The 27,473-nt window shown below is 41.6% G+C and overlaps 2 protein-coding genes across 3 annotated transcripts in view; both read right to left on the reverse strand.

Annotated features, from left to right (window-relative positions):
- arhgef12b (Rho guanine nucleotide exchange factor (GEF) 12b) overlaps nt 1-10,882 on the reverse strand; it is a 70,233-nt gene extending 59,351 nt beyond the window's left edge. For both annotated transcript variants that reach the window (XM_080749139.1, XM_080749138.1), the window contains exon 1: nt 10,304-10,882. In XM_080749139.1, coding sequence (XP_080605265.1) covers nt 10,304-10,335 — 32 coding nt within the window. In that variant the 5' untranslated portion in view covers nt 10,336-10,882. The remainder of the gene's footprint in view (nt 1-10,303) is intronic.
- Nucleotides 10,883-13,837: 2,955 nt separating this feature from the next.
- arr3a (arrestin 3a, retinal (X-arrestin)) lies at nt 13,838-22,735 on the reverse strand (the record flags this gene model as incomplete). The annotated part of the gene is made up of 12 exons (XM_080748628.1): nt 13,838-13,850; nt 15,150-15,173; nt 16,007-16,090; nt 16,298-16,435; nt 16,535-16,607; nt 16,751-16,835; nt 17,935-18,070; nt 18,346-18,422; nt 19,717-19,776; nt 20,625-20,821; nt 21,467-21,560; nt 22,727-22,735. 12 exons carry the CDS (start codon nt 22,733-22,735, stop codon nt 13,838-13,840), a joined length of 990 nt encoding a protein of 329 aa, XP_080604754.1.
- Between the last annotated feature and the right edge of the window lie 4,738 nt (nt 22,736-27,473).

Genomic DNA, 27,473 nt, shown 5'->3' on the forward strand with positions numbered 1-27,473 from the left:
AAGGTTCAACATTAGCAGTACCATTTGATGGTTTTTGGACAATATTTGTCATTTTTATTTTGCATTGTTAATTGCAGGCATATCTGTCCACTCCCATCAGTCCCATGTCAATAAGGGTATACAAATATCCCTCTAAGGTTTATTGTGAAAAAAAATAATCGTTTAGAGAAAGAGAGAGAGACAGAGAGACAACAGGTCCTCAATGACATGGTGGATCTGTGTCCAGTCTGTGACGTGAGGCGTGTTATGCTTATGACTCATCTACTGTATGACGTATGACTCAGAGTTGAGTCAAGGTTTCAGCCGGCTCGGAGCCCCATTGACTTCCATAAGGAAAGTTAAATAATAACTAAGATGGAATTCTGGGAAATTGCAAGTGTGGTTGCACCACCACGAGTCACGAGAAATCCACTGGTAACTGAATTCCGTCTTACGTTTATATTATATATTGTGATGTCATGTGAGGCATGACAACAGGGACAACAGTGTGTGAAGCAGGACCAAAAGCTTCATTTTACGTTTGTGCAAAAGTTTACAAAGATTCTCGACGGAGAACAATAGTGTGTTGCCTATAGCAACCACACTAATACATTCTGGGAAGTCAGGGTAATTGCTAGTTTGGCTGCCTATTTGTAATGTAATGTTACTTGAAGCTTGACCAATCCTCAAATCGATTATCCATTACAGAAAAGGGACGAGTAGTCAAACTTTTGGGTTTACTCTAGAAACAAAAATAAAGTTGATCAAGTACTATAGTCACATTAACACACACACACACACACACACACACACACACACACACACACACACACACGCACACGCACACGCACACGCACGCACGCACGCACGCACGCACGCACGCACGCACACACACACACACACGCGCACACACACACACACACACACACACACACACAGAATGTAAATATGTGGAGGCACTTCTTTGGCCTACTGGCAGTGTGCTCAACAACTTTGGCACTGTGCAAGTGCTGTCTGTGAGACTAGCTCCGGACAAACAGACACACACACAGACCTTCTTACAGATGCCATGAAAATGGAAATAGCCGATCTACAAGCTCACAATCTGCTATTTCCACTATTTTTGAAAATGTTTGAAAATATATGAAACATTTTCAACATGTAAACGATTATGACGAAATAATTGACATTATGTCAAATAATTGCAATTAGACGATTACCGGTATGTAATAATTGTGACAGGTCTAACCTAAAACTAGTCTTTTGTTTTTGTGCTACAAATTCCATTCAAACTTCAACTTGTTCAGCTTTACACAGTTATCATTGCTTGTATTTTTCTGTTACCAATAACCAATATATTTTTTGAGATTTTGGAAAAAACGGTGTCCCAGTGAAATTAATTTTGTCTTTTTATACCAGTAAGATGCCTAAGGGCGAAAAGCAACCTCGCCCTAAAGGGTGAAAAGCAACCTCGCCCTAAAGGGTGCAGGACGGGATTTGCACAGGACGGAATTCATTTGCAAGTGTGTAATTCAAGTTGCGGTTGGTCGTTTAAGTTGGACTGGTTAAACTGACACAATGTGTCCATATATGGGCATTCCCATATATGCATAAAATGGATTCTATTGTATGGGCATTCCCAGATATGGGCTTAATATTGATGGGCATAAAAGGGATTCTATTAGTGTCGTTGCCCTAACAGGGCATCATCTTGGAATCAGATGTAGATATGATGTCACAACAATGTGATGTCACAATGTCAACAAACAGGTCAGCAGCTATTGTATGGGAATTCCCAGATATGGGCTTAATGTTGAAGGGCATAAAAGGAGCCAAGTGTGGGACATACAATTCGAACAAACAGACAAAGCCAGATGTAAAATACAATGGTGAACGATATTAGTTATAATTATTGTATAGTTACTGTATCGTTCCCAGTGGGAATGGCGCTTTATTTATACTTTGCAGCTGTGTGTTGGTGTACAATCAGAGCCTTCCTATAGCACAGAGAGAGGTCCATGGCCTGATTTGATGCACCTGTACTGTATACAGGAGATACAATGAGAGAGAGAGAGAGAGGGCTGAGCTTCATCTATCCTGCATGGCTGACTGTAGCCAGCAGCTTTTTCAGGAAGGGCTGGTGGCCTGGCAGGACCGGACAGACATTGTTTATCAGTGATGTCACCGCTTCCCGCGAGGCCCACGGGGGTGGGGGGGTGGGGGGGTGGGGGGGGGGGGGGGGGGGGTTGGAGAAGAAAACATCCACATCAGCGATACTGTGTGACAAAGAGCAAAAAAAAAAAAAAGCCAGCATCATGCCCCCTGACATTCTTTGGTCACCCCCTGCATCTGTGCAGGTGGCGTATGCATGTCCATTCTGGGCAAAACAGGAAAAAAATAAAAGTAAACTTCAATGTTCAAAGTAATACAAAATGGATCGCGTCACATCATTTTAGACTTTTTCCGCAACATCTGTAATAATAAGATAGTTCAGTGATTGACTGAGTGAAATCTTTTTACACATTCTTACATATACTTCATTAGGTCTTCAGACTTTGGCTAAAATCCAAACGTCAAGTAAACGCCAACGGTGATGTTCCCTAGCCTGTTGGGAACTAGCGTTACCTTGGCAACACTGTAGCACCTGCCTACACACCCTAGCCACCACCTGTATTACTGTACCATAGCAACCACCTACGACATCCGACCTAGTAGCAGCCACTTGTTTCACCCAAGCAACCGCCTACAAACAGTGAACCTACACCGTTTCGTCAGGAACTATACTTTCTATGTTCCATCTACCTAAGTACCTCCAACAGAAAAACAAGAAATGACATACTATACCAGTTTGCGCCAAGCTAAACAGCTTGAAAAGTACCATCATGACTATTACTAAACATTACCAAATAATATAGATTTATATTAAACTTAAGACTTAAATCAAGGTGCCTTTCACATGTAAAGCTCACTAGTGGATTCATTCATGCACTTGGGCACAAACAATCCAACACCTAAATGTAGACCAAATTAACGTACAACTACTCGGCTAATAAAAACAGCAGTTTTAAATAACATATAGAACTTCTTTAAACACTGTCTCAGAGATATAGTGAATTTAATTCTTATTAATCTATACGTTACATACATACAACATTTCGCTGTGTGTACCTGGTGATGGGCTAGCACTTTTCTAGACTTCGTTCTGACCCCTCAAAGTGCTTTAAAATGTATGGCTCCCATTCAAACTTACTGTATAAACTTCACTCAACAGTGAGGTAACTACTGTATGCGCATGCGCAAGCCTCTGACTTGTTACTCAGGAGCAATTAGACACTTTGACAAGATGCAAGGATGGGACGGGGATCACACCAAGAACCGTCTTGCTTCCCAGAAGGCCACTCTACCTCCTGAGCCACAAGTCTGCAAGTCATTGCATTTCCAATGTGACGACCCAGTTGGAAAGGGCCCAGTTGGAAAGGGCCTAGCTGGAAAGTGCCAGTGATGTTCCATGCAGTGTGCCGTCACATTGACACAACAAAATCTCACAAATGTGTTGTAAGAAACCTTGCTAGCTTGCACAACGGAAATCTGTTCCCAAGTTGGACTAGTCTCCTCTGACGTCTTGCAGTGAAATACAGTGCCTCTGTGAACAGCACTCAATGATAACCCAAGATAAATGTCAGATGGCCATGAATTCTGTTCCTCCAATGCTGTGTTGCAGCCTTGCCGGCAGTCTATCAATTTTGACCTCTACAACCGAAAGGGACAAGTGCTTCTTTAGACACGCAGCAGCTTGCCTTTGACAGGACAGTGAAGTAGACAAGCAGCTCTAGTCATGCACATAAAGCCCATGTTGTACACTATGCAGATGTGCAAGGCTCCCTGGGTTAAAGGCCATGTTGTTAACCCATGATGTTGGAGAAAATAGTTTTCAGAGGAATATGGCTCATTCCATTTTCATAAAGGAATACCGCACCAAGAAATGACTTATTTTCTATCAATTACTCGCCCCGTGAAGCGTTGAATACATGGAGATTTTGTTTTTGTTGCATTCCTAAGCCAGAAGCCACTGAGCATATTTCTGGCTATTAGACGTCTAAAATACGCCTCAACGCCTCAACTGTCTGTTTTAAAAGGTCTTATGACATTAAAAGAAATAATAATAATCCTCACCTCAATTACACCCCCCCCAAAAAAGAACATTCAACATTCAGTGGTTTTTCTGTAATCTGTAGTTTTTGGAATAATTAGGCTCAGAAAAGTGGGTTAATTTGCTTCTGGACGTACGCATCATCACCCAGGGGAGGGTGTGGTTGTAGGGGAGGGTGAACGCAGCCAAGAACTGAACTGGTAAATGGTAAATGGTGCATTGGGCTGATGCAAACACAATGTAAAGTAACAGCAAAGGTGATACACCCTCCCCTACAACCACATCCTCCCCTGGATGATGATGATGCGTACGTCCAGAGGAAAATGAACTCACTTTTCTGAGCCTAATGATTAAAAAAACTACAGATTACAGAAAAACCACTGACTGTTGAATGTTCTGTTTTTGGGTTGTAATTGAGGTCAGGAAACATGATAAAAGCGACAAAATAATGTATTTATTTTTATCTCACCCCCCCCTTTAAGCATCTATATATAGCCGCTTGAAATAACATTGTTTCAACATCTAGGCTAAGTCTAGAAAATTCACTTTTTAATAAATATAATTTGAGTCAGAGTGTTTTTAGCCAATTATTTGTACCCCTTTTCGCCCCAATTTAGTCGTTATACCAATTGATTCCTCCCCACACACATTTCTGTGTTGTCACTTCTGTTGTATCCTACTGACTCACCTGCCAGTGAGGAGCCCCCACCAGGAGGACCTAGAACCTTCGTCCTGCTCCTCCCTCCCGAGTCCCAACACTCCCTGCTGACAGGTGCCGCCCCAACCCGTAGGAATTCATGCAATGACCAGTATCACCCTCCCCGTCCGGCTTCCCACCCCGAACACGGACCAATTGCGTTCGCACAGACGCCCGACATAGCCGGTTGAACCATAGGGGTTTCGAACCCACAACCTTCCATGGTGTTGGGCAGGGACTTTACCACTGCGCCACCTGAGCGCCTTAGAAATTCGCTTTTAGACCAGTTACAACCCTGTTTTAGACAGACGTCTAATAGCCGACTATGGCTCACTGGGAATCCAATTATCCAATATTTAACAAGAACAATACTAAACTCTTTGAACCTGGATCATCAGTATAGGCCTCTCAGTGAGTTTATATTATTATTTTATATACTTTTGCATTGGTCTCCTGCAACAGCAAATATTTAATTATTGGTTCAGGAATGCAATAAACACTAAATAATCTCCATGTATTAAAAGCTTCATGGGGTGAGTAATTGATAGAAAATATGTAATGTTTGAGTGACATATTTTAAAGTATATTTTCCCTTTTGTCCCCAGGAGCTGAATTTAGACAAGTACTCAATTCAGTTCTTGAATGTCTTTATACTAAAAAACACAATTTGCTTTGAACTGCTTCGAGAGCTCAATCCCAAGATATTTACAATGTTATCTTGAGATATTTACAACAAGTTAAGCTTGTTTTGTGCATGTTATGGAAATGAGGATCATGATCCTTTCCTCTCATAAACATGACAAGCCTGCAGAGCCAAAATCCATATTACCAACAAACACAAGAGATGCTGCTACACCCATGCCACATGCCAAGTATAAATAAGCATAGAACTAAACTTTAACCTGTGACCGTGGCCAAAAAAACAGGACATCTAATGGTGTAGCCTCTCTGTCCAATCTTGAACAAATATAATCTCAATAAGTGATAGAAGGTATGTGTACATATGTTTGCAGTATTATGAATGAAGTCAGATCACAATGCTAAGGGTCTTCAGCAGGGGGTACAGGACCCCTTGGGGGTCCTCAGAGTTAATACAGGTGGTCCTCCAAATCTTTGTGTGATTTTTTCTCCTTTTTTATATTAACCACTGAACCCTAGCGTTCATATTCTGAGAACTTTAGCCAAACATAACAGATCTACAAGCTCACAGCTTGTTAGATCTGCTATTTTCAGCAAAGAGAAAAAAGAGCAGACTAAGTACAAAGTGAAAGGTCAAGCTTATAAAGTATTGATGGTTCAAGTTGTTAAATATCTGAAAACACACATTGACATCCAAACAATAAAACTATATGGAATCCATGAAAGAGTTGTGAGGGATCCCAGCTTCATCTTTCTAAGGGGTCCCTGACCTGAAAACGTTGAAGACCCCTGCAATATGGTGTTCAGTGGTGAAGCCAGTGAGCCACACTATGAATATGCATAGAGATAAAGTTTCATTTTTACTGTACTTCCCCGGGCATTCCAGCCTTTTGTGGCTGGAGAGGTGCTTCTGTTTTGTGATGTGATGCATGTACTGTAACAGCTTGAGTTTTGTTTGGTCTACTTTTGAGGAGCCGTTACAGACAGCTTGGCCTACAGCCATGTTAAAAACAATAGCAACTTTGCTAACTAAGTTTGATCCAGGTCTGAATGAATTTATCAGGGTTATCATGACTGAAGTCAATGTCATTTTAATTTTTTTGATTATTAAATGTTATTCTTTTTAGTCAGAAAATAATTGGGTTTCCTGTTCGCTCAAAAGGTCAAGTGTGTACAATACTGTATGTGTCGATAACAACTTTTTGGGTAATTCTGTTACAAATCAATGCTACTATGCAAAGGTACAGATGTGCCGATTCAAAACTTCACACGTCCTGCCATTGGCAAGACAGTAGACTTTCAGGGGATTTGCAGAACATATGACCTTCTCTGACTTCAAGGCCCTTCTCTGACTTCAAGGGTCGTGCGGACAGCCGAACGCATCAGCGGATGTGATCTCCCCCAATCCAAGCCCTGTACGACGAACGCTGTGTCAAAAAAGCACAGGGAATCATCAAAGATCTACACACCATCCCAACCACAGTCTGTTCAAGATGTTGCTGCATGGAAAACGTCTATGCAGTCTCAAAGTTACTAGCAGCGACAGACTGCAAAGAAGCTTCTTTCCACAAACAATCAGGCACATGAACAAACTGTCAAAGACGAGAAAGGTCCAGGGCAAAAGGAATCGCTAGCCGACAGTCTAACAGAGAAGAAAAATATGGAAAGTGCTTTTGATTATTTTATTTTTTTTATGTCTTCAATGGAGGTAGCCATGGACATTGACAAAAACATTACACAGAGAAGCACAGTAACATGAAGAGGCCTGCAGCTCTAAAAAAAACAAAAGAAAAAACATTGGAGCTTAATCCGGTGACAGTATCTTTATAAGGACTGAGGGTCAAGAAATCAAATGACTTTGTTTGACTTTCTGAGGCAGCCATGTGTGCTGGTATTTTTGCTGTTTCCTCAGAGGACTCTCTCCAAAGTGCCAGAGAGTAAGAATACACAGATGACTTCAGCGGGATGGAATCAGAAAAGGCCGAAAATAATGTACTTTCCATTCTACAGTGTTTGGCCAAGTATCGTTCTTACAATAAATGTGATAAATACTGCCAAGGATTTTGACGTGGGCACAGTGGGTACTAGTAGATTAGGCTACTTAAGACGAAACACTGTCAAAGTCTGAAGGTACTGTAGGCTACATATAACCTAGGCTGGAACTACTTCAGTACTTTTCCCCCCTTTCAGCAATGTGACCAACTAAGCCAGAACAGTGGTGGAAAAAGTACTCAAATGATTTACTTTCGTAAAAGTATCAATACTGCAACTAATCCAACAAGTAAACATCCAGAATTCAATATGTACTTGAGTATGAAAGTATTGGCATATGAATGTACTTAAAGTACCAAAAGTAAAAGTACAAAATGTTTGAAAATAGCTGATCTACAAGCTCACAACGCGTCGCATCACTTGTAGATATGCTATTTTCAAATAGCCAAGATATAAAATAGGGCTAAAGTCATTTATGTAGGCTATGTTTTATAATATTATAATTTATATCTGCATAGTAAGTTCTTACATTTATTTGAACTAGTTTTCAAATAAATGTAGTGGAGTAAAAGTACAATATTTTGGATCCGAGATGTAGTGGCACAGAAGTAAAAGTAGGCTATAGGAAATTGGAAATAATCAAGTAAAGTACAAATACCTTAAGTAAATGTACTTAATTTCTTTCTGTCTGGGCCCGGGGACCACCAGTGGTCCTTGAGGGGGTTCCAGGTGGTCGCCATGCAGCTAAATGATGGAGAGTTGGTAACCACATGGACCCTTATAGATCTTTAACTCTTGAGAGTGTAAAATGGTTTCATCTTACGTTCTCAAGAGTTAAATTAGTTAAACATCTGCATTACATAATTTACAAGACGTCTACACAATTAGAAAATGTAGAAGAATTGTTATTTTGGTCAAGGTTTTGCCTATAATCTCACAGAATGCATGGACATTGTGGACACAATCTTATCCAACGATAACAAAATATTTTATTAAGTTTTGCATCTGAGAGCTACATCTCATCAAATGGTGGTCCGTGGCTCAAATACCAAATAAATAATGGACCTTCTATGAAAAAGTATGAAACACACTGAACTAAGCAAAACAGGTGCAATAACAAAATATATATATTCTTTCCCCCTACTTGCAATAAAAAGGGGCACTGGGTTCAAACTTAAAAAAGCTACTGATCAGATCACATGACCGCAGCATCTTTACTGTAACAACTACCATCCCAGACAGAATCCTAGTCCTGATGCAAGCAGGTAAATGATAGCTCACATCTCCATGTCAGTGGAGCAGGGACGTGCTGGCCATTGGGAAAACGGCCGAACGGCCGGTTCATTCCCGGCCGGTCCAGGCCGGCCATTAGGAAAAAAATAAAAATAAAATGTCGGCCTTCGTTCCAGAAACCTTGTATCTCCAAGTTTCAAATGTATAATTTTTTTCGCAAAGCAAAGCCCTGCTTCATCATACAAGGCCGTTGCACGAAAGTAGTGAAAACAGCAGATCTACAAGCACACAACGCCTCGCGGGTGCGAGGCGTTGTGTGCTTGTAGATCGGCTGTTTTCACTAGTTTAAATCATTTTTAAAATGATAAATACAAAACAAACGGTTTTGGACATACAAGGTTTCCACCCGACAACGACGAAATATAACTCATGTACAGTAATTGGCCCACTGGCTTGTCACGCCGCTCTTCGCGGCCACTCGCGCCTGCGGCGCTCGGGGGCAAAGAGCAGGACCAAGGTCCGCTGGCCTTCGCGCCGCTTGCAGTGTCGTGGACAATAACTTAATGTCGTGGACAATAACTGTGACATCTAACCATAAAACGAGCGCTCCCTTCGTGTATGCCGTTACCTTTAGATATCACGCGTATTAGCCCTATTCACGACCCGCCCACTCAGCATCCCCCGGGTGCTGAAGTCCCGTTTTGAAGGGGTAAATCCTACTATAGCCTATATAGAGTTAGCACTTAGCACAGAAATCGCAAATTTAATGCAATTTCCGAATAGTAAAGTATAAAATACGGCTAGCATGATCAAGAACACAAGATAGTAAACGGCACAAAGCACTATAATTTACTTTACCGTTAGAAATAACGATTTGTTGGCTTTAAGTCCAGTATAGTTTCCCCTTCTAAATTGCAGTCAGCACCCGGGGAAAACTGAGAAACGGAAGTAGGTGGGCGGGCCGTGAATAGGGCGTGGCCCTCTGGAGTGAGTGTGAAAATATAGTGGCCCTCCCCATCATCAAAGTTGCCCACCTATTGTGCATCTGACAAAAATAAAGTAATCTATCTATCTAATTAATCCACCACAAACTTACCATTGCAGTTGCACATGTCCCCCCCCCCCCAATAGGCTATCATTAATCACAATTAGGGTGCATTAGCATTCAGGAAAATACACAAGTAGTACACTAATGACCATGACACTGCCCCCTGCTGGCTCACACTGGTAAACCTGATCACAAAGGAGCCCAAACCCACCCACCCACCCGTCTGCTTCCTCCACAGAGAGAGGAAAGGAAACCTTTTCCCACTCTATGCTACATAATAACCTCTCTAACGTTTACTAACACTGTAAGAGCCATGTGTTACTACTAAATGTTATAGCGTGAACAGCAAATACGCCTCTGTTCATCGACTATTAGGCTATAATACACAAGTACAAGAACTTTCTCACAAGTTTGGGAAACATTGGGTGGAGTGGAGTGGAGTGGGAAAAAATGATAAGAATCAGGAGCAAAACCATGAATCCATTGTATAGTTTAGCGGCATGAAAAGCCCGTAAAAGGGGTCTGAATTGAAACAAAGGAGCTTAAAAAATACTATTGTATTTACCTGTCCGTGAGTGTTGACTGCGTGCCACTCATTGGGGTTCCCTTTGGTTTGGCCAGGCTTCACCCGAGCAGCATTTTAACACCACAACAACGTCCTCCTCCAGCGCTCCTATCTTAAAAAGATACAGTGAACCTCTTGTGTTTTCTTGCCAAACTGGTCTCTTTGAAGCGTCTTCTGGTGAAGTGTATGTATCCAGTAAAAGGCAGACAGACACAGTAACTAACCGGGGAGGAATTAAACTAGCTCTTGCAAACGGTTCGAACCCCGTCGTTGCAGCTGTGTGTGATGCGATAAAGAAGTGACTGCTGACAGAAAGCAGAGGTGACCACGGCTAAAACACTCCTCACTCACTCACTCACAACACAAAACAACACGCACACACACAATGTTGCTGATGTTTAGCCCGACGGGTATAGTCTAGATAGCCTGCAAAATCCAAAAACAAGTCCACTTTTTTCCCCGGGGAGAAGGTTTTTAGCACCAGACGCCAAATGTTCGCCTTTGCAAGGCAGCCGCTGTCCGTTTGTCTGTCTGTCTGCAGTGCACTAGTATTCTAAACCACTGGGGAAATAATAATGAACCCTCCAGCAGCCGACTAAACTACTGGGATGAAATGGACTGCACGCGTTTCGGTCCAATATCCCTTTTTATTTCTTTTACACGAATTGCTGTTTTGTTACAAGGTATAGTCGCTCACAGCAGGGCACTTAATTCTCGCTGGCTAGCTAGTATGGGGTTCTTTATATAATTTCCCCTTAGAAATAATAATTATGTCATTGTCAGCATTATTATTCCCGTTATAATCTGTCTGCCCAGTGCCCTTGATGCCAGACAGGATTCAGGAAGAATCCCGTCAACTTCTCAAAATCTTGGGAGAGAGGAAAAAAAAGAAGAGAGAACTGTTTTTGAATTCCACTTGGCTGATTTTCAAACATTAACGCAGTGTGCCGTTTGTTACACAACTTCCCTGGACGATTCCTGCTCTGCTTTGCACAGGCTTGATGTGAAGTGGAAATGTGAAAAGGAAATGCTTCCTCCTCCCCCACTCCCAAAAGGGAAAAAAAAGTCACCTTTCCTCTTGATGCGTTCGTGCTCTCCTCATAAACTGGTAAATTGCTAATGCAACCAACCAGGGGACTTTCTTATATTATTTTCTGAATGCATTCCATGGTCTCCTTTATTGCTAGTCTGACAGACCACGTCTCACACACACCATCATCACCACCACTACAGTAGCTATTCTACACAATGGTGTAAAGTTTAAGTAACTATAAGTTGTATATTTACTACTTACTTACAGTTAGTATGCCTACTGTACTTACAGTTTTTCTAAACAGAAACAGAGGCCTAGAATAAAATCATTTTATAGCTATAAGAGTTCCTGAACTTCATGTGTTGATGTTCAAGCAGTAGAAGTTAACTTTATGGCCGATAGTGTGAGAATAAGTAGTAGAACATAATAATAATAATAATAATTCACTTTAACCATATATTTTATTTATTTTATTTCTTCTTAATATCTCTTAAAAAAGGCCTTCTTCCTCTGTGTTTTTATGCATTATAATGTAAAGCACTTTGAATTACCTTATGTATGAAATGTGCTATAGCCTACAAATAAACTTGCTTTGCCTTTCCTTAAAATAACACATAACAAGCCAGGTAACTTTGAATGATATCTGCTATCTTACAATAGCAGTACCTTTCTGTTAACTTTTGAATGGGAGCTCCATTGGCTGCGTTCAAGTCATTATATTCAATATTTACGTGGTTGCTCATTATGCATTATTCTGGTGTTTAATATTCATGAGGGAAGAAGATAATGTGACATACTTTATATCGCCATGCAGGCTTGTGGTGGACATTGTTGTATTTTATTTTATTGCCATGGACATAGGTTATAAGTAGGCCTATTACCTATCCCTAAATGTATACTCCTACCACTTCTGGTCAGACGGAGGAGGTGCCAGGCCAGGAGGCAACCCACACTGTGCTGAGAGACCTTCGGGGTCCCAAATGGACCATTACAGGTCTGTAACTCTGAGTGTGTGCATTTGGTTCCATTTGTATGCTCAGAATTATAGGGGTCCTTGAAAATAAAACATTTGAGAAACACTGTCCCAGTGGACTCCTAATGTAGGCTACATATTCTGAAGTAACCCTGGTGACTGACAATTCAGTAAGAGGGGCTTATGATCAAAATAAGAAGTTAACAAAATCAAAAACCTGCTTTTTACATAATTTTATTGTATTTTCAGAAACAAAGTCAGACCCATTCTTCAGAAAAACACAACATTATTAAAATGACCCAATACGGAACTGAGAACTATGGGTCGCCTACCAAGTTGCCCACACTGGACACTGACAGTCCTGCGGGTTCCCCCTCCCACTATTGGCTATGGCTGTCTGTCCTGTGTGCGCCAGCACCATGCTTATTGACCCTTTATATCCCTCAATGTGTATAAATATACTACTAATATTGTGTACAATTTATTACTATTACTATCACTTTATCATCATGGACATTTAATGTTGTTCTGTTGATTGTTTTGCATTTGGATATTGCCCATCACCACATCCAGGAAAGGGGTCCCTTCTTCTTTTGTAATCCTTCCCTAGATTTTCTTTGGAGTTTCCCTCACCTGGCCTTAGGTCTAAGGGCAAGATGTGTCATTTGTGTCCTTTCTTAAAATGTGGGCCTGTAAGGTCTTTTGAGAAAGTAACAGTTATTAACAACTTAAACCCTATACTTACGTAGTTGACTGGAGTCCCCCTAGGCTCTATACTAGGCCCACTAGTATTCCTCTCTACATCAAATCTCAAAGCTCACAACGTGTTGCATTGTGGAACGTTGTGAGATTGTACATCAGCTAATTGCGCTGAAAGTTCGCCCCCAGAATTATAATGGGTAAGGGCTATTGCTGCACAAATAAACTTGAGCTGAGTAGATCAGGGCAGCCTTTGTGGGATTTGAGCCCAACACCTATCTTTCCCATCAAAGGAGGGTGGAGAGGTCTTTAGTTGTGTGAACAATGAACATGCAGTTCAGTACTATAGTAATATGCATGTGCATGTGTCCATGGATCTACAGTGGTACTACCATCAATCTACACCCTCCACTCTTCCACTATCCTGTATCATTAAATAACAAATTCAACATCTGCAAGAGAACCAACTCTTCTAAAGAGCTGAAAACGTGATGAGGTCATTCTGTTGATTTCCATTGGGTATATTTTACCCAATGGAATCACATCTACTCATCAGATTCTTCCTAGTTCCTCCTTGCTCTGTTCTTTTCTTCTTAAGATATCATCCCTTTCTTCTTCCTCTTCTTCACTTGTTTGCTAGTGAACGTCCATGGTGTCATCCTCTCTGAAAAGACATATTGTAAAGAGGAGTTACTACCGACACAGACACGCACGCACACACACATTCAAATACTATATTATGTACTGTATGTGTACATGCTTGCACATGCATTCACACAGACATGATCATCATAACCCACCTTGAATACAGGACATTAAAACCCCAGTTTTACTCCAAAACCCTGTAGGGAGAAAATCAGGAAATCTTTTAGAAAGACAACACACGTTTGAAGATCTGTACGTTTTATATTATGTCTCTCTCCCGATGGGGAGGTTATTGCAACAATGTCCAAGCAACTAAAAAGATGGCAGCACATACTGTACCATAAAGATTGATTAAGATAACATTGTATTCATTGTGTTTACTTTAACATGCTATCTTCTTTTTTTCCTTTCAGCTGTTCCCTTCAGGGGTCTCAACAGCGAATCATTTACCTCCATCTCACCCTGTCCTCTGCCTCCTCTTCTTTCACACCTTCTAACTTCATGTCCTCTTTCACTATCCATAAATCTCCTCTTTGGTCTTCCTCTAGGCCTCCTGCCCAACCTCAGCATCCTTCTACCGATATACTCACAATCCCTCCTCATGTCCAAACCATCTCAGTCTGGCCTCTCTGGCTTTATTTTCAGAACATCTAACAGGCACTGTCCTCTGGTGTACTCATTCCTGATCCTATCCATTGTTTTTGCTCCCAGAGAGAAGCTCAACATTTTACTCTCTGCTGCCTCCAGCTCTGCTTCCTGTCTCCAAACCATACATCATAGCTGGTCTCACAACCGTCTTGTACACCTTCCCCTTCATTCTTGCTGATATTTTAACATATATGAAGTTCTTAAAAAAAAATCACACCCAATGTGAAGTGAGCGGTGGTCGTGCTTGCATAAGTCTTCAAAAGGCTAGGATGTACAGGCTATGCTACACACACACGTTTTGCTATGGCAAAACGCTGAGGAAAAAGGCTACAGGCATACGACATATGACATCACTAGACAAACATGATGCTACGTACACACATTTTGCTATGGCAAAACGCTGAGGAAAAAGGCTACAGACACACGCACAGCCACGTATAGGAGCGGTCTACCACCGCTCAAAAAAAAAAAAAAAAATCATTATTCTAATGTGATAACAACAACACTGATTAATTCAATGATATGATGATGTCTTGTACTTACACTTCTGCTCAATCGGTCAAGGTAATTGATAGAAGGGGGGAGGTAAAAGGAAAATTAGTTTTTCCATCATCAGGACATACTGAAGAATAATGTTTATGAAGCTGTGATGTTGTATTTGTGAATGAGTGCTCTGCATGCACACGTTTACCTTTTGGTTTGGGGTTCATAAGCATCAGTGGAACTTCCGCTGTTACATCGCTGTGAAACAAAGACAAAACGGATCAGTGACACAAGGACACCATTGCTTCTCTTTGGACTATGGATGTGTGTGGGCTGTGAAGTCATCACTAATTGACATTACTCACCTGGCCATGAGGCCGCCCAGCAGGCTGCAGGAATAAAACCAGGGACATCACCAGTTAGTCTCTTTTGTCGAATGTGTGACTAATGTGTGACTATTCTTTTAGACAAAAATACCAACTGACCCTAGAAACTAGTCAGGGCAATAAAACACTTTTTGGCACACTGGACACTGGACAATGTTTTACTGCGAATAAAACGAAGTCTGGAGTGTTTTGACGGACTGTGCACTTTGTTTGGGCTGGTGTGAAGGTTCGTGCGAATTCTGGTGCAGATCAAACAAAATACATTTCGAATCCGCAAATAATTGTGGTCTCGCTTCGCTTATACGCGCACCAGAGTTTGTTTCACTGTTGGTGTGAATGCAATGAAATGAAACAAAATATGTGGCATTGTGGGTTGAAGAATTTGTAAACAGTGGGAGAAGTAGGAGGCAGGAGAGATGTCCCGTGGACAGACGTGGTTAATTTGCTGTTGCACAAACAATGCTATCACCTGACATAAATAAAATATATGTGCTTTAATATATTAGACTGTATATTTTCACATAGATATTATGTTTGCAGGGGGAAATCAATGCTATATACAATAGCAGTAGACCTATAAGTGTGATTTCCGTTAATAATTGATGACAGTCTTTGGTAACCTACTGTGTGAGGCACAGGTTTAGATCATTTCTCATTTTGACCATAAGGCAGCAGTGTCGCATTTGTTGTTTGGTGAAATTCCTTGACTTTCTTCACAAAGTGCAGTGTGAACGTGAACGCACCAAATAAAAAATGCAACAATGTCTACCGAACAAAGGGTGAGAATCTGCCCAAAGACAACATGACACATTCTGTAATGCACACATGGCACTCACCCTCCTCCAGCTGTAATGAGGTTGACTTTGACCTTGTAGGACACCAGGATTCCCAACACAGACTGGTCCTGGCCACCACGGACCCTGAGAGAAGAAGGGCAACACAAGTAAGCAGGGTTATGTGTGTGTGTGTGTGTGTGTGTGTGTGTGTGTGTGTGTGTGTGTGTGTGTGTGTGTGTGTGTGTGTGTGTGTATGTGTGTGCGTGCGTGCGTGCGTGCGTGCGTGCGTGCGTGCGTGCGTGCGTGCGTGCTTGCGTGCGTGCGTGCGTGCGTGCGTGTGTGTATACTCACACTGTGGATGAGGCCAGGTTAGTGTCGTCGTCTTTCAGCCGTCCGTCCACCGCCAGCCCTTTCTTCTCCCCGTTGTTGGCCAGCAGAGGAGTGATGATCAATGTCGTTTCATAGTTTGAATCAGGGTTCACTGTCTCCCTGCAGGTATAGAGCACGAGTCACGCATCATTCATCGGTTCATATCGCGTATACAGTTCTGCACTGTGCCTCCGTCCCTTGAACTTGTAGTTTACTTACATAAACTCCTGGCTATGGACACATTTGGTGTATTTGTCTGATGAGTACAGGACCACATCCGTCTGCTGGTCCACTGAGATGGAGACAGGGACAGACAGAGGTTAAGCCTGTTTTATACATTGCCATGCGATTCTTCTTGTGTTTTCTTCTCAGAAACATTAGTGCGATGTTAGATCAGAGCAACAGAAAGCTTTTCAAAATGTCTGAAGAACCAACCGGTGACTTTGATTTTGCTGACTGTCTTGTTGCTTTCGTTCCTGATTTTGACATTGATGCCGACTGGTTCTCCATGGAAAAACAGCTGTGGGCAAAACAAGAACTCTCATGAGTGTCCAGCGATGGAAAAAGTAGTGTTTTCAAATGTATAAAAAACTTTTGAAAACAGCCGATCTACAAGCTCACGACGCATTGCATAGTGAGCTTGTAGATTGTCTATTTTCAAATGAGCGAAATGTATATACTGGTAGGGCTGGGTAATGTATGTTTTGTAATATTAATCAAAATCTACAAAGTAACTAGTATGTTTTCAAATAATTGTAGTGGGATTTTGAGATTTAGTGGAGTAGTAAAGTAAAAGTACTGAAAATTGGAAATAAAACTGTACTTGTACCTAAGTACAAGTACTGCACTTAAGTACAGTACTTGAGTAAATGTACTTAGTTACTTTAGACCACTGTCAGTGGTCTAAAGTGCAGCATTACTCGCTAGCTTTCGCCGTGGACTGAAGACTCACCTTTTCAGACTCTGTAACTGTAACACTCAATGACCATACATGAAGCTATAGTTAGCATTTGTTTTTAGGTTTTTTAGAACCTTTTTTTCTTGACTGATTATATTGTTTTTCTAGATAAATATTCATTTGCATTTGTTATATTGCTGTTGATGTACTGACATATTATCTTGTTTATTATAGTGATGTATTACCTGCTTATTCTAAGTCGCTTTGGATTAAAAGCGTCTACTAAATGCCTAAACTGTAAACTGTATTACTGAACATTGTCATTGTATGGGTGGGATTGTTTTACAAGCCCCTCGTTTCAGTGATGTGCTCTACAGTTCAAAAGCTACAGTTTATTACTAGAGCATAGAGTTGCACTGGTGTTTGGTAACTGTTACCTACTGTATAGGGTTTATTATCAATAACCCAATACCAAATTCAAGCATGTTCTTGTACTTGCACAAAATTCAACATATTCCTGACCTTACTGTAAATATTCCTGACCTTACTGTAAAAAGTTCAAACTGGACTACCCACGACCGTATATGATGAGATTTCCCAATTTTTGGAAAGTCCCGGCCTGTTAACGACTCATTGGTTTAGTGGGTGGATCATTGAGATGTAGGCCTACTACTGTATAAAGGCCACCATGTAGAACAGGACGTTTTGCTATATACTGTACATCTTTGGCCATGGAGATTTCCAGATGAACTGGCTTGTCTGACATCATGAAGCTTTTGCAGATTTCCGCCTTGGGTCCGTCGCCAACCTGGCTTGGAGCGAACTGGATTTTGCGGACGATAAGGCGGGCTCTGTCCCTGTGGAAGAAAGGGATGAGCAGACGAGTAGAGTTGATGTAGCAGTTAAAAAGAGAGAGAGAATGTATGTTTGAGACAGGCCAGAGCCTGATTTATACTTTGTCGTACAACGGTGATGTCACCTGGCAAAAGAATTGCCAATCTACAAGTTCCCAACACGCTGTTTTCGACATGTCGTACAACGGAGTATAAATCAAGCATAATGAGGTGAGATAGCAGAGAGACGTGGAAAGACAAGAGAGCGTGAGAGGAATGACTGATGAGACAGAACTTACTTCCTCTCAATCTTCTCATCAGGGTTGTCAGCCTCCATGGCGAGGTAGGCTTTCACTTCAAAGTCAACACCGCAGGCCTGCAATGCAAAAGATAAAAGGTAAGCACCTACACAGGTACAGTATATGCTTAGGCTATGCAGTGGTGGGAAAAGTACTACTGTACATTTTTATACTTTTTGGAGCTGTGTGAAGCACAGGCTCCCTATACGTGGCCGTGTGGGTCTGTCTGTCTGTGTGTGTGTGTGTGTGTGTGTGTCTGTATGTAGCCTGAACTTCCTAAACTTCGGCACGCTACTAGTCCCACAGTTTTGCCACCACACACTCGCGCCATATGTCAAATCGACCGGCTTACTCGGGAATCGTGGGCTAGTAACTTGCTAAGAGAAAGGTTCAATAGTTTAATTGATATTAATTTATTAGTGAATTAATTTTCCCCATTGACTTATAATGGGAATCGCAAAAACTCACATTCAATTATTTGTCTCTCGCAAACCATAGGGGCTAGAGTTTCAAGACTTGGAGAGGAGGTTCATAATGATTTCAAGGATTAAATAAAAAATAATTGTGTCATTTGGCCGCATGGTGGCGCCATAACACCCCACTTTACGTTTTGGCCTGTAACTCTTGAACCGTAGGTCGGAAAATTAAAAATATTTTTTCCCTGGATGCCACGCCCATTTGCGCCATGATAGATTTTCCGCCATCTTGAATTTTCTCCAAAACACACTTTTTGCTCCTTTTCCTACATATTTTCTTCAAATGTCACAAAAATCGGTACACATGATCCACACACACACACACACACACACACACACACACACACACACACACACACACACACACAGCTCCACTTCACACGGGTGTGATTTTTTTTTAAAGTATAAATACTGCAATGTAGAAACACTCAACAAGGAAATAAAAATGAACTCAGGATGATGCAGAATGCCCCAAGTTTTCAAATGTATAAAACTCTTTTGAAAATAGCAGATCTAACAGCTCACAATGCCTTGCATTCAAGAAGATCAAGTAAAAGATCAAGTACTAAGTGAGGGGTTTTGAGAGGTACTGTCGCCACCTAGTGGATATGGTTTGAGTATTCTCTGAGAGTACAAGTGGAAGTCGAACCAAAAGGACCAGAAAGAATGGGTAAATTAACACTAAGCATTTTACTGTGTAGGGTCAATGCTAACAAGTTACACTGTGGGAAATCTTCCTTGACATGCCCTTGGTCTTATAAAGATGGACATGTGTAACTTATAACGTAAATACAAAGTGGGGCGTCCTACATTTTAAAGGTGAATGTAAGGTGAATCTGCTGTCATCTTTGAATTGAATTGAATTGAACTGAATGAAAAAGAAAGTGACATTTACCTTGCCCTTGTCACCACTGCCAGGGTCGATAGTGACGGAGCATGGCAGGTTGGTGGGAAGCTGGAGACACACATCATCACAATATTGATTACTATGAAATAAAGTTGATCCTCATACAGTTTTAAGAAATAAAGACAACATGGTCACACTTTTACTTGAGCATGCAAATTCATATGCAAGACTATGTTTTTCATATCACTGGTAGTAGGCAGGGTTCTGAAATGTCCACAGCCCTCCCCTGAGATGTGGACCGAGCAGACAAAAATGGTACCATCTTAATGAGCATTAGTAGTGAGGACCAATTATAGGAAGATGGATTGAAAATGGGTGAAGACGTCCTTTAACCCATTTAAGACAGGAAACCCCTTTTTGGAGTTTTTACCTTTGAATCCGGGAACCCCTTTTGGGGTCGTTGTTGCTAGCACAGTATATAGTATATAGCAACAAACATTTTTTTTTCTTTTTTTCTTTAATACATATTTGAAGTTTTTCAGAAAACTGATGGGTGGGCCACGAACGCTTTCAAGATTTTCAAGCGCGCTCTGATCCAGTAAAGGTTGTGAACCTGTGGCTTAGACACTTCCAGTGGTTCAGTGTATAGCTGTAGTTAAGTGGTTAACTGTGTGAGACACATTAAAGGACAACTTTGTGGGGTTCATATTTTAGAATGTAATTAGAGAAAAGAAAAGAAAAGATGAGTGTTAAAATGTTTTCATTTACTGCTTTCTATCGTTTTAGCGATTTTGACGATTTTATTTTCAGTGGGTGGGGGCATGTCTGCTGTACAAGTGGCTAAATATGTCTTTTTAGCCACAATAAGCCCGTTCCCGAGATGCATCGCAATCTTTCATGGGCAGACGTGACTTAAGGGGACTGGTAGTGTTACTGTAAATGTCATAATGTCGCACTTCAAAAGAGAATGGCAAGGCGTTGTCTCCTCCGGCCTTCTTCATCAGGGTCTCGTGGATGGGGGACAGGGTGGGCTGGTGGCTGCCCTTAGGGTAGATCTGAAGACGCTTCACCCAGATGTCCTTCCTGAAGGACAGGCCCATCACGTCCAGGTCTTCACTCCCGTAACGGAAGGCGCACGCCAGCACCACCCACACTGTCAACAAAATGATCGCTTCTGTTATCATGATGTCTTTTATTGCATGACTCTGAAGGTTTACATCCACGGCAATTTTTCATAAATTGATCGTGATTATCGTTGTTTTCGACTAGCCTAGAAGTGTCTTTGACGAATGTGTACCTTTTTTGGCCCCGAAATTCTTTGGATCCACCTTTACGACACCATCTGTGAAAATAATGACGTGATAACTGATGTTAGTATTCTACGCACGCACTGACACACACACACACACATGCACACGCACTCGCACACACGCACGCACGCACGCACGCACGCACGCACGCACGCACGCACGCACGCACGCACGCACGCACGCACGCACGCACGCACGCACGCACGCACGCACGCACGCACGCACGCACGCACGCACGCACGCACGCACGCACGCACGCACGCACGCACGCACGCACGCACGCACGCACGCACGCACGCACGCACACACACACACACACACACACACACACACACACACACACACACACACACACACACACACACACACACACACACACACACACACACACACACACACACACACACACACACACACACACACACACACACACACACACACACACACACACACACACACACACACACACAGAGGAAACAGGAACTTACCAACATTGTCCACCTTGTCAACATGGTCTACGTAGTCCCTGGTTGCCAGGTAGAGGGTGATCTGTAGGATACAGGGCAGAACATAGACGTTAGGCTTTCAGTTATCACAGAGGGAGAGGAGAGGAGAGGAGAGGAGAGGAGAGGAGAGGAGAGGAGAGGAGAGGAGAGGAGAGGAGAGGAGAGGAGAGGAGTATTAGAAAAAAAATATCTTACCGCCTCACTTTTGCTGGTCTTTTTGAAAACCCTTTGCACAGGAACAGAAGACAGCATATATTAGGTACTGGGGGTGGTTTAATGTGTTATCCCTTCATCTAACAACTTAAATTACAGTAGGCTACATCCTCTGTTAGTGTCTCAATTAAATGTCATGTGTCACTCATCATTTCCCCCTATGAATGGTTAAGTCGGCAGTGGCTCAGGGGTAGAGTTGCCGTCTTAGAACCCGGAGGTTCCAAGTTCGAGAGTTTAAGTGTTGAAGAGTCTGTGAGCAAGACTCAGAAGAATTGCTCCCCGGTGAGCAGGTTGGTGCCTTGCATGGTTTCCTCCGCCATCAGTGTATGACTGTGTGTGTGAATGGTTGAATGTAATGTGCAATCTCTGTAAAGCGCCTTGGATAAAGGCGCTATATAAATGCACCATTTACAGTTTGCCATTTAAGTTTCTCTTCAGTTTCTGTAATTATGTTACAGTATGTATTATATGTTTCACTGTTTGGGCTTTTACAATATTGGGCTGTGCTGAGATTATATTTTCAAATTCATGCCACTAAATTTGGAATCACAGTTTGAAAAAAAGCCTAGTGCAGGAGGTGTGGTGAGATTGTGTCATTTGCTGGACGAGGTGCTGGATGAGGCAAGGATAAGACCGACTCTGAAGGTGTTTGACAGGCCAACCTCTGATCATATTATCGTTTCGAAAGTTTCATTATCAACATCAGTTAGTTTTAATTAGTTTTAAAGCAGGTTTGCTATTTTAGTTTACATCTTTCACAAAATAAAAGTTTGTGTAAGTTGGTAGTGGTTTGTGACCATAATATGGGGTAGGCCTATTTGTCAGGGGCGAGAGTCAAAATTGGTAAAAGTAGTATTGTTTAATAAAAACCATAAAAGAGTATTCACAGTTACAACTGACATAGTCCTTTTTATTTCAGTAAATTCCTGTTTAGTATAGCTAAGTATGGATCACCTTGGCCTAAGTGCACCTCTCTTTTCAGAGAGCCAACCAGGTACATTAATAGTGGTTTTGTCAAAACCCACTCACACATGTCATGGTCTCCAATATACAGTACACCTGATGGACATGGGTAAACTGACCAGTTCAAACACATGTTTGACCTTCATGAGCCTCTGCAACCTCTTATATAATGTGGGATGGATCTTTAAAGAGTTCACAACTGGCTCACAACTGGCCTCTGGAACCGAGTGTAATTAAAACTCCTCCAGTACCTTGTTTCAGTCATGGCCGTGATGAGCTCTACTGTATATAGCAAGGTCAGTGTCAAGTTCAACCTGCCCTGATCACCTCTCTGACAGATTGAACGGCAGCAACATTCCCTCTGTAGTGATATCAGCTTTGTAGCAGTTATTTTAGACTCCTACCTCCTAATGAGATTGCAATGCAAAATAGGTGTGCTTAAGGACGACTTTGTCACTTTTCAACCTATCTTCATATAATAGGTCCTCAGTAATGTTCATAATAAAATTGCAAAAAAAAAAGGAAAAAAGAATCTACTCCGTCCAAGTCTCTTAGGAGAGCTGTGGGAAGTTCAGATATCCATAGTCTTGTGACATCATCTTTTGACAGATTTTTCTTTTAAACAATATTTTTGAAAACATATTTGGAATTTTATTATCGCGAGAACAATAGCTTCCACTTTAACATTGCAATTTTCTGGAACAGAAAGCCTGCATTTTCTATTAGCTTGGATTCCCCATCGATGATGTCACAAGACGATGGGTTTCTGACCTGCCCACAACCCTCCTCTGAGAAACAGGCAGAGTAGAAAGAAATTATGCTACTTTATCATGAACATTAGTGAGGACCAATTATACGAAGATAGGTTGAAAAGTGACAAAGTCGTCCTATCTTGTGAGATTGTATATCTGCTATTTTCTTTTTGCCTGTATTGACATGACCAAAAATAGGGATGCTGGGTAAAGGATGAACCTCTTTGTAGGTGAAGGAGAGGAAGATATTTCAAGACTTACCTGGCCATTTCTGGTTGATTGTTTGGCCTTTTTGTTCTCTGAAGAGAGAGAGAGAGAGAGACAGACAAACACAAGTGAGATGAACGCAGTGTGAAAATGTGACAGAGATGGTTTAACTTTGAAGTTGATCTGATGGTCATTGAGCTCTCGCTGTCTGTTAGCTCAACGCAACATGACAGAAGGCTTGAGGTTTCGTCTTGATGTTAAGTAGGGTTAATCTCGCGAAATGAGATTACGGCGGTGCGCGCCGCTCATGAGTCAAAGCTGCTGGTGGATGATCAGCCTTCCATTATTGTGCATCTGCGAACCAAGCTTCATCCACTGATGGAATCCCTGGCTGGATGTATCTGGCACATTCTGTTCCTTTAAAGTCAAATGTTTTAGTAAACTATTTCAGTTCATTACAGAAGCACACTGTAGTAGTAATGTCACATACCATAGGTTAAGCGGGTAGGAAAGGGTAGTTACATATTTGTCTTTGCATAAGAGAAGTAGGCCTACCTTTCTCTGCATAAGTAGCTTGCTAATTCACATCTTTAACAACCTTTACTTTTTAATTGTGGATAATCAACCTCCTTTGTAAGCAATTATAATCAAAATATAGCAAAGGTAACTCCAGTCAAAGACAATAACATAAGGTTATTCATGCCTGTTTGTTTTGCAAGTATAGGCATTAGGAAGAAATATAGAGGAATAGACAGGGAGACTCAAAGAGACAAATGACAGACAAACTGACGGACAGAACCTTTACACCACGGACAGCGCACTAGGTTCAGTCCAACCTGGACAGAACAACCTGGGGTGTTTGTGGGAGCATTTTATCGCTTACTGACAATAGCGCGTTCCTGTGATGTGATGTGATGTGCTGTGCTGCACAGAAAAGTGTCTCTTCAGACTCTTCAGAAGAATATTAACAAGCAACAATCTTCTAATTCGCTTAGTAAATCCAATGAATCCAATGATAAACCAAGTGTAGTCTATTGTATACCAAGTGTAGTCTATACCAAGTGTAGTCTATTGTGATACTGTAGCAGCCCTCCAAAGGTGCACTGACCCCATGAAGCAATATACATTAGGCCACACATTACACAACACATTAACCTCATAACCTCATATCCATTAACTAACATCTCTCCCTCTAAGAAGTCTGGATCAGACGGTGGTTTAATGCCAATGGCATTATGATATTAACCTAATTAACCCTGGAGTCCCTATATGTTGGGCGTGTCGTTATGCTGTAGGTGAAAACTCTCAAAAATAGACTAGGCCAATATAGACGTACACACAGTGCACAGGTCATACGTCAGTATTGCGTAACCAAATTAGCAGATCTACAAGCTCAGGATCAGCTATGTTCGTTGTACAGAATGACATGTCAGTTTTAAGTGGTAATTATATCAGTCTCAACGCTGTGTAATATGATCCTCGTATCATTCCCTCTTGTCTTAAGTCCTGGTTAGGCATAATGGTAAAGCTGGGTATTCTTTCAGCTTTAAGCAGCCCTAACGACAGCTTCCGATAAGAGTGCGAATGACACCGATAAATCTGAAATTACTATAGGAGACCATCGCTGGGGAAACTCTTTGGACCTTATTTGGTCATTTGTATTACAAATGGCCAAATAAGCCTTGAATGACTAGTTTAAAAACTACAAGTTTGTAAATGTATTACCGTCATCCTCAAATGAGACACTTGCCTTTCGATGCCATTTATAAACCCAGCAGTTTTCAACTGTTTCTGAACCAGGGACCACCATCCTGACTAACCAGAGACCATCAACCAGGGACCACCATCCTGACTAACCAGAGACCATCAACCAGGGACCACCATCCTGACTAAGATTCACCCTGGGAACCACTGTTGTGTGGGATGGGGATATGGGCTAAGATTAGGTTTTTTCTTGAGTTATATAGCGGTGGACAGAGCTCCCTATCTTGTGGACTTATGACTTACAGTATGCCTAATCGTGTTAGGCATAAGTCATTTATTTACTCCTTTAAAATAGTGAAAATAACCATCAACTCCATCAACGTGTTGTGAGCTTGTAGAACAGCTCTTTCATGGTTTTCAAAATAGTATTATAGGCATAAGGCCTAAGATAGGGCCCAGAGTCTCGAATCATTTTCTAGCTCCACCAAATGCCAGTTTGGAAATCCCGCTTTCACAGAGATATGTACCTAGTTGAAAAGGTAAACAACATCAAGAACAACAACACTTCAATGTGTTTGCTGTAAGATCAGGGAATTTTGCCTGACAACACATGTGCCTCTTGACAGAGCCTGCATGTGGATCTTAATGAGCTGAGCCACTTCCGGAGTAGTTAAGCTTGAGTCATTACAGTATTACCCGTATTGCTTCCAAGATCATTGGACTTCCCACACCCACACTGTCTGATATGAACGATAAGGCCATTACACGCTTAGCACTCTCAATAACAAGTGACACTGACCATCCTCTGCATCGCCACTTTGACCTAATGCCATCTGGGCGAAGATACAGAACCTTGGCGTGGCAAAAAGTTCGGTTTAAAAGGAGTTTTGTTCCCTCAGCCATTGCTGCACTTAACAATCTGCTTAACAATCGCCCCCGTCGCTAAGAGGGTATTTTATGTGTACAGTGGCCCAGTGGGGTGCTGATGACTTGTCTATGTGATATGTTGTGTTGTCTTTTTGGCTATGTGTTACATGTTGTTTCTTGTTTGAACAGACTGTGAAGACAAATTTCCCTTTGGGGACAATAAAGATTATTATTATTATTTTGGAATTGAAGCACAAGCGTCCTCAAATGACCACTGATAATGATGAATATACGGTATGGTCTTTAATTCCACTGTCCTCATTATCACACAGATACCAACAATCTTCACTTTCCTACATTACTGAATGGCCATTGACCGCATACAATACCTTCACAGATCACCAGTGGTCCACCACGACCCACCAGTTGAAAAGCCCTTATCTGATGATTTCAGGGCCCCAATGGAAACAAGCCAGTGCTTATTTGGGTTTAATCCTTTTAGCATCCTTTTCTATTACTGTACTTTCTGTGCCTTTTTCGTTGTTGCAAACTGCTAATAAAGTATTAAATCAATCTATCAATGAATCAATGAACCAGTGAATCAATCAATCAATCAATCAATCAATCAATCAACCAATCAATCAATCAATCAATCAATCAATCAATCAATCAATCAATCAGTCTATCTATCCATCCCATACAGACAACATTCCATGATTGTGTGCTTCCTATAGCTTCAATCTCAAGCCTACAGTATATGCGTCCATCCATTGGTAACCACCTGGATTTGAACCTGGGTCTCCTCTCTCCTGCATGGCACATAAACATAGCCAGCCAAAGGAGACCTCCCTGGCCAAGGGAGATATCAGGCATATGGGCTACAGGCAGGGCTACTCTGCTTCACAACATCCATCCAAACATTCATGATGAAGTCTTACTTGATTTCAGATGTCTGTGTCCACAGAGTCTTCAGATATTCTGCTACAGTGTGTAGAGTGTGTTCTTAACTGTTGACAAGTGCTTTTATACTGAGACCAGCTCTCCCTCCCCCAAAAGGCTTAACTCGCCCATTATAGCCACAGTTACCTGCCTCGTAATCCAATTAAGTATTCAGCATGTTGGCGTATAGGATTACTGACAAACAAATGTCATAGATATAATGAAATAATGTAATAGAAGGATTGCTGTCATTGTCCAATAGACCTACCTGACTCTTGCCTTTCAAGACAATACAGTAACATCATTTTGGGAGCAATGTGTAGACAGATGTCATTTACTGTGTA

Source organism: Nannobrachium achirus (genome assembly GCF_963921795.1).
Source record: "Nannobrachium achirus genome assembly, chromosome: 19".
NCBI lineage: Eukaryota > Metazoa > Chordata > Actinopteri > Myctophiformes > Myctophidae > Nannobrachium > Nannobrachium achirus.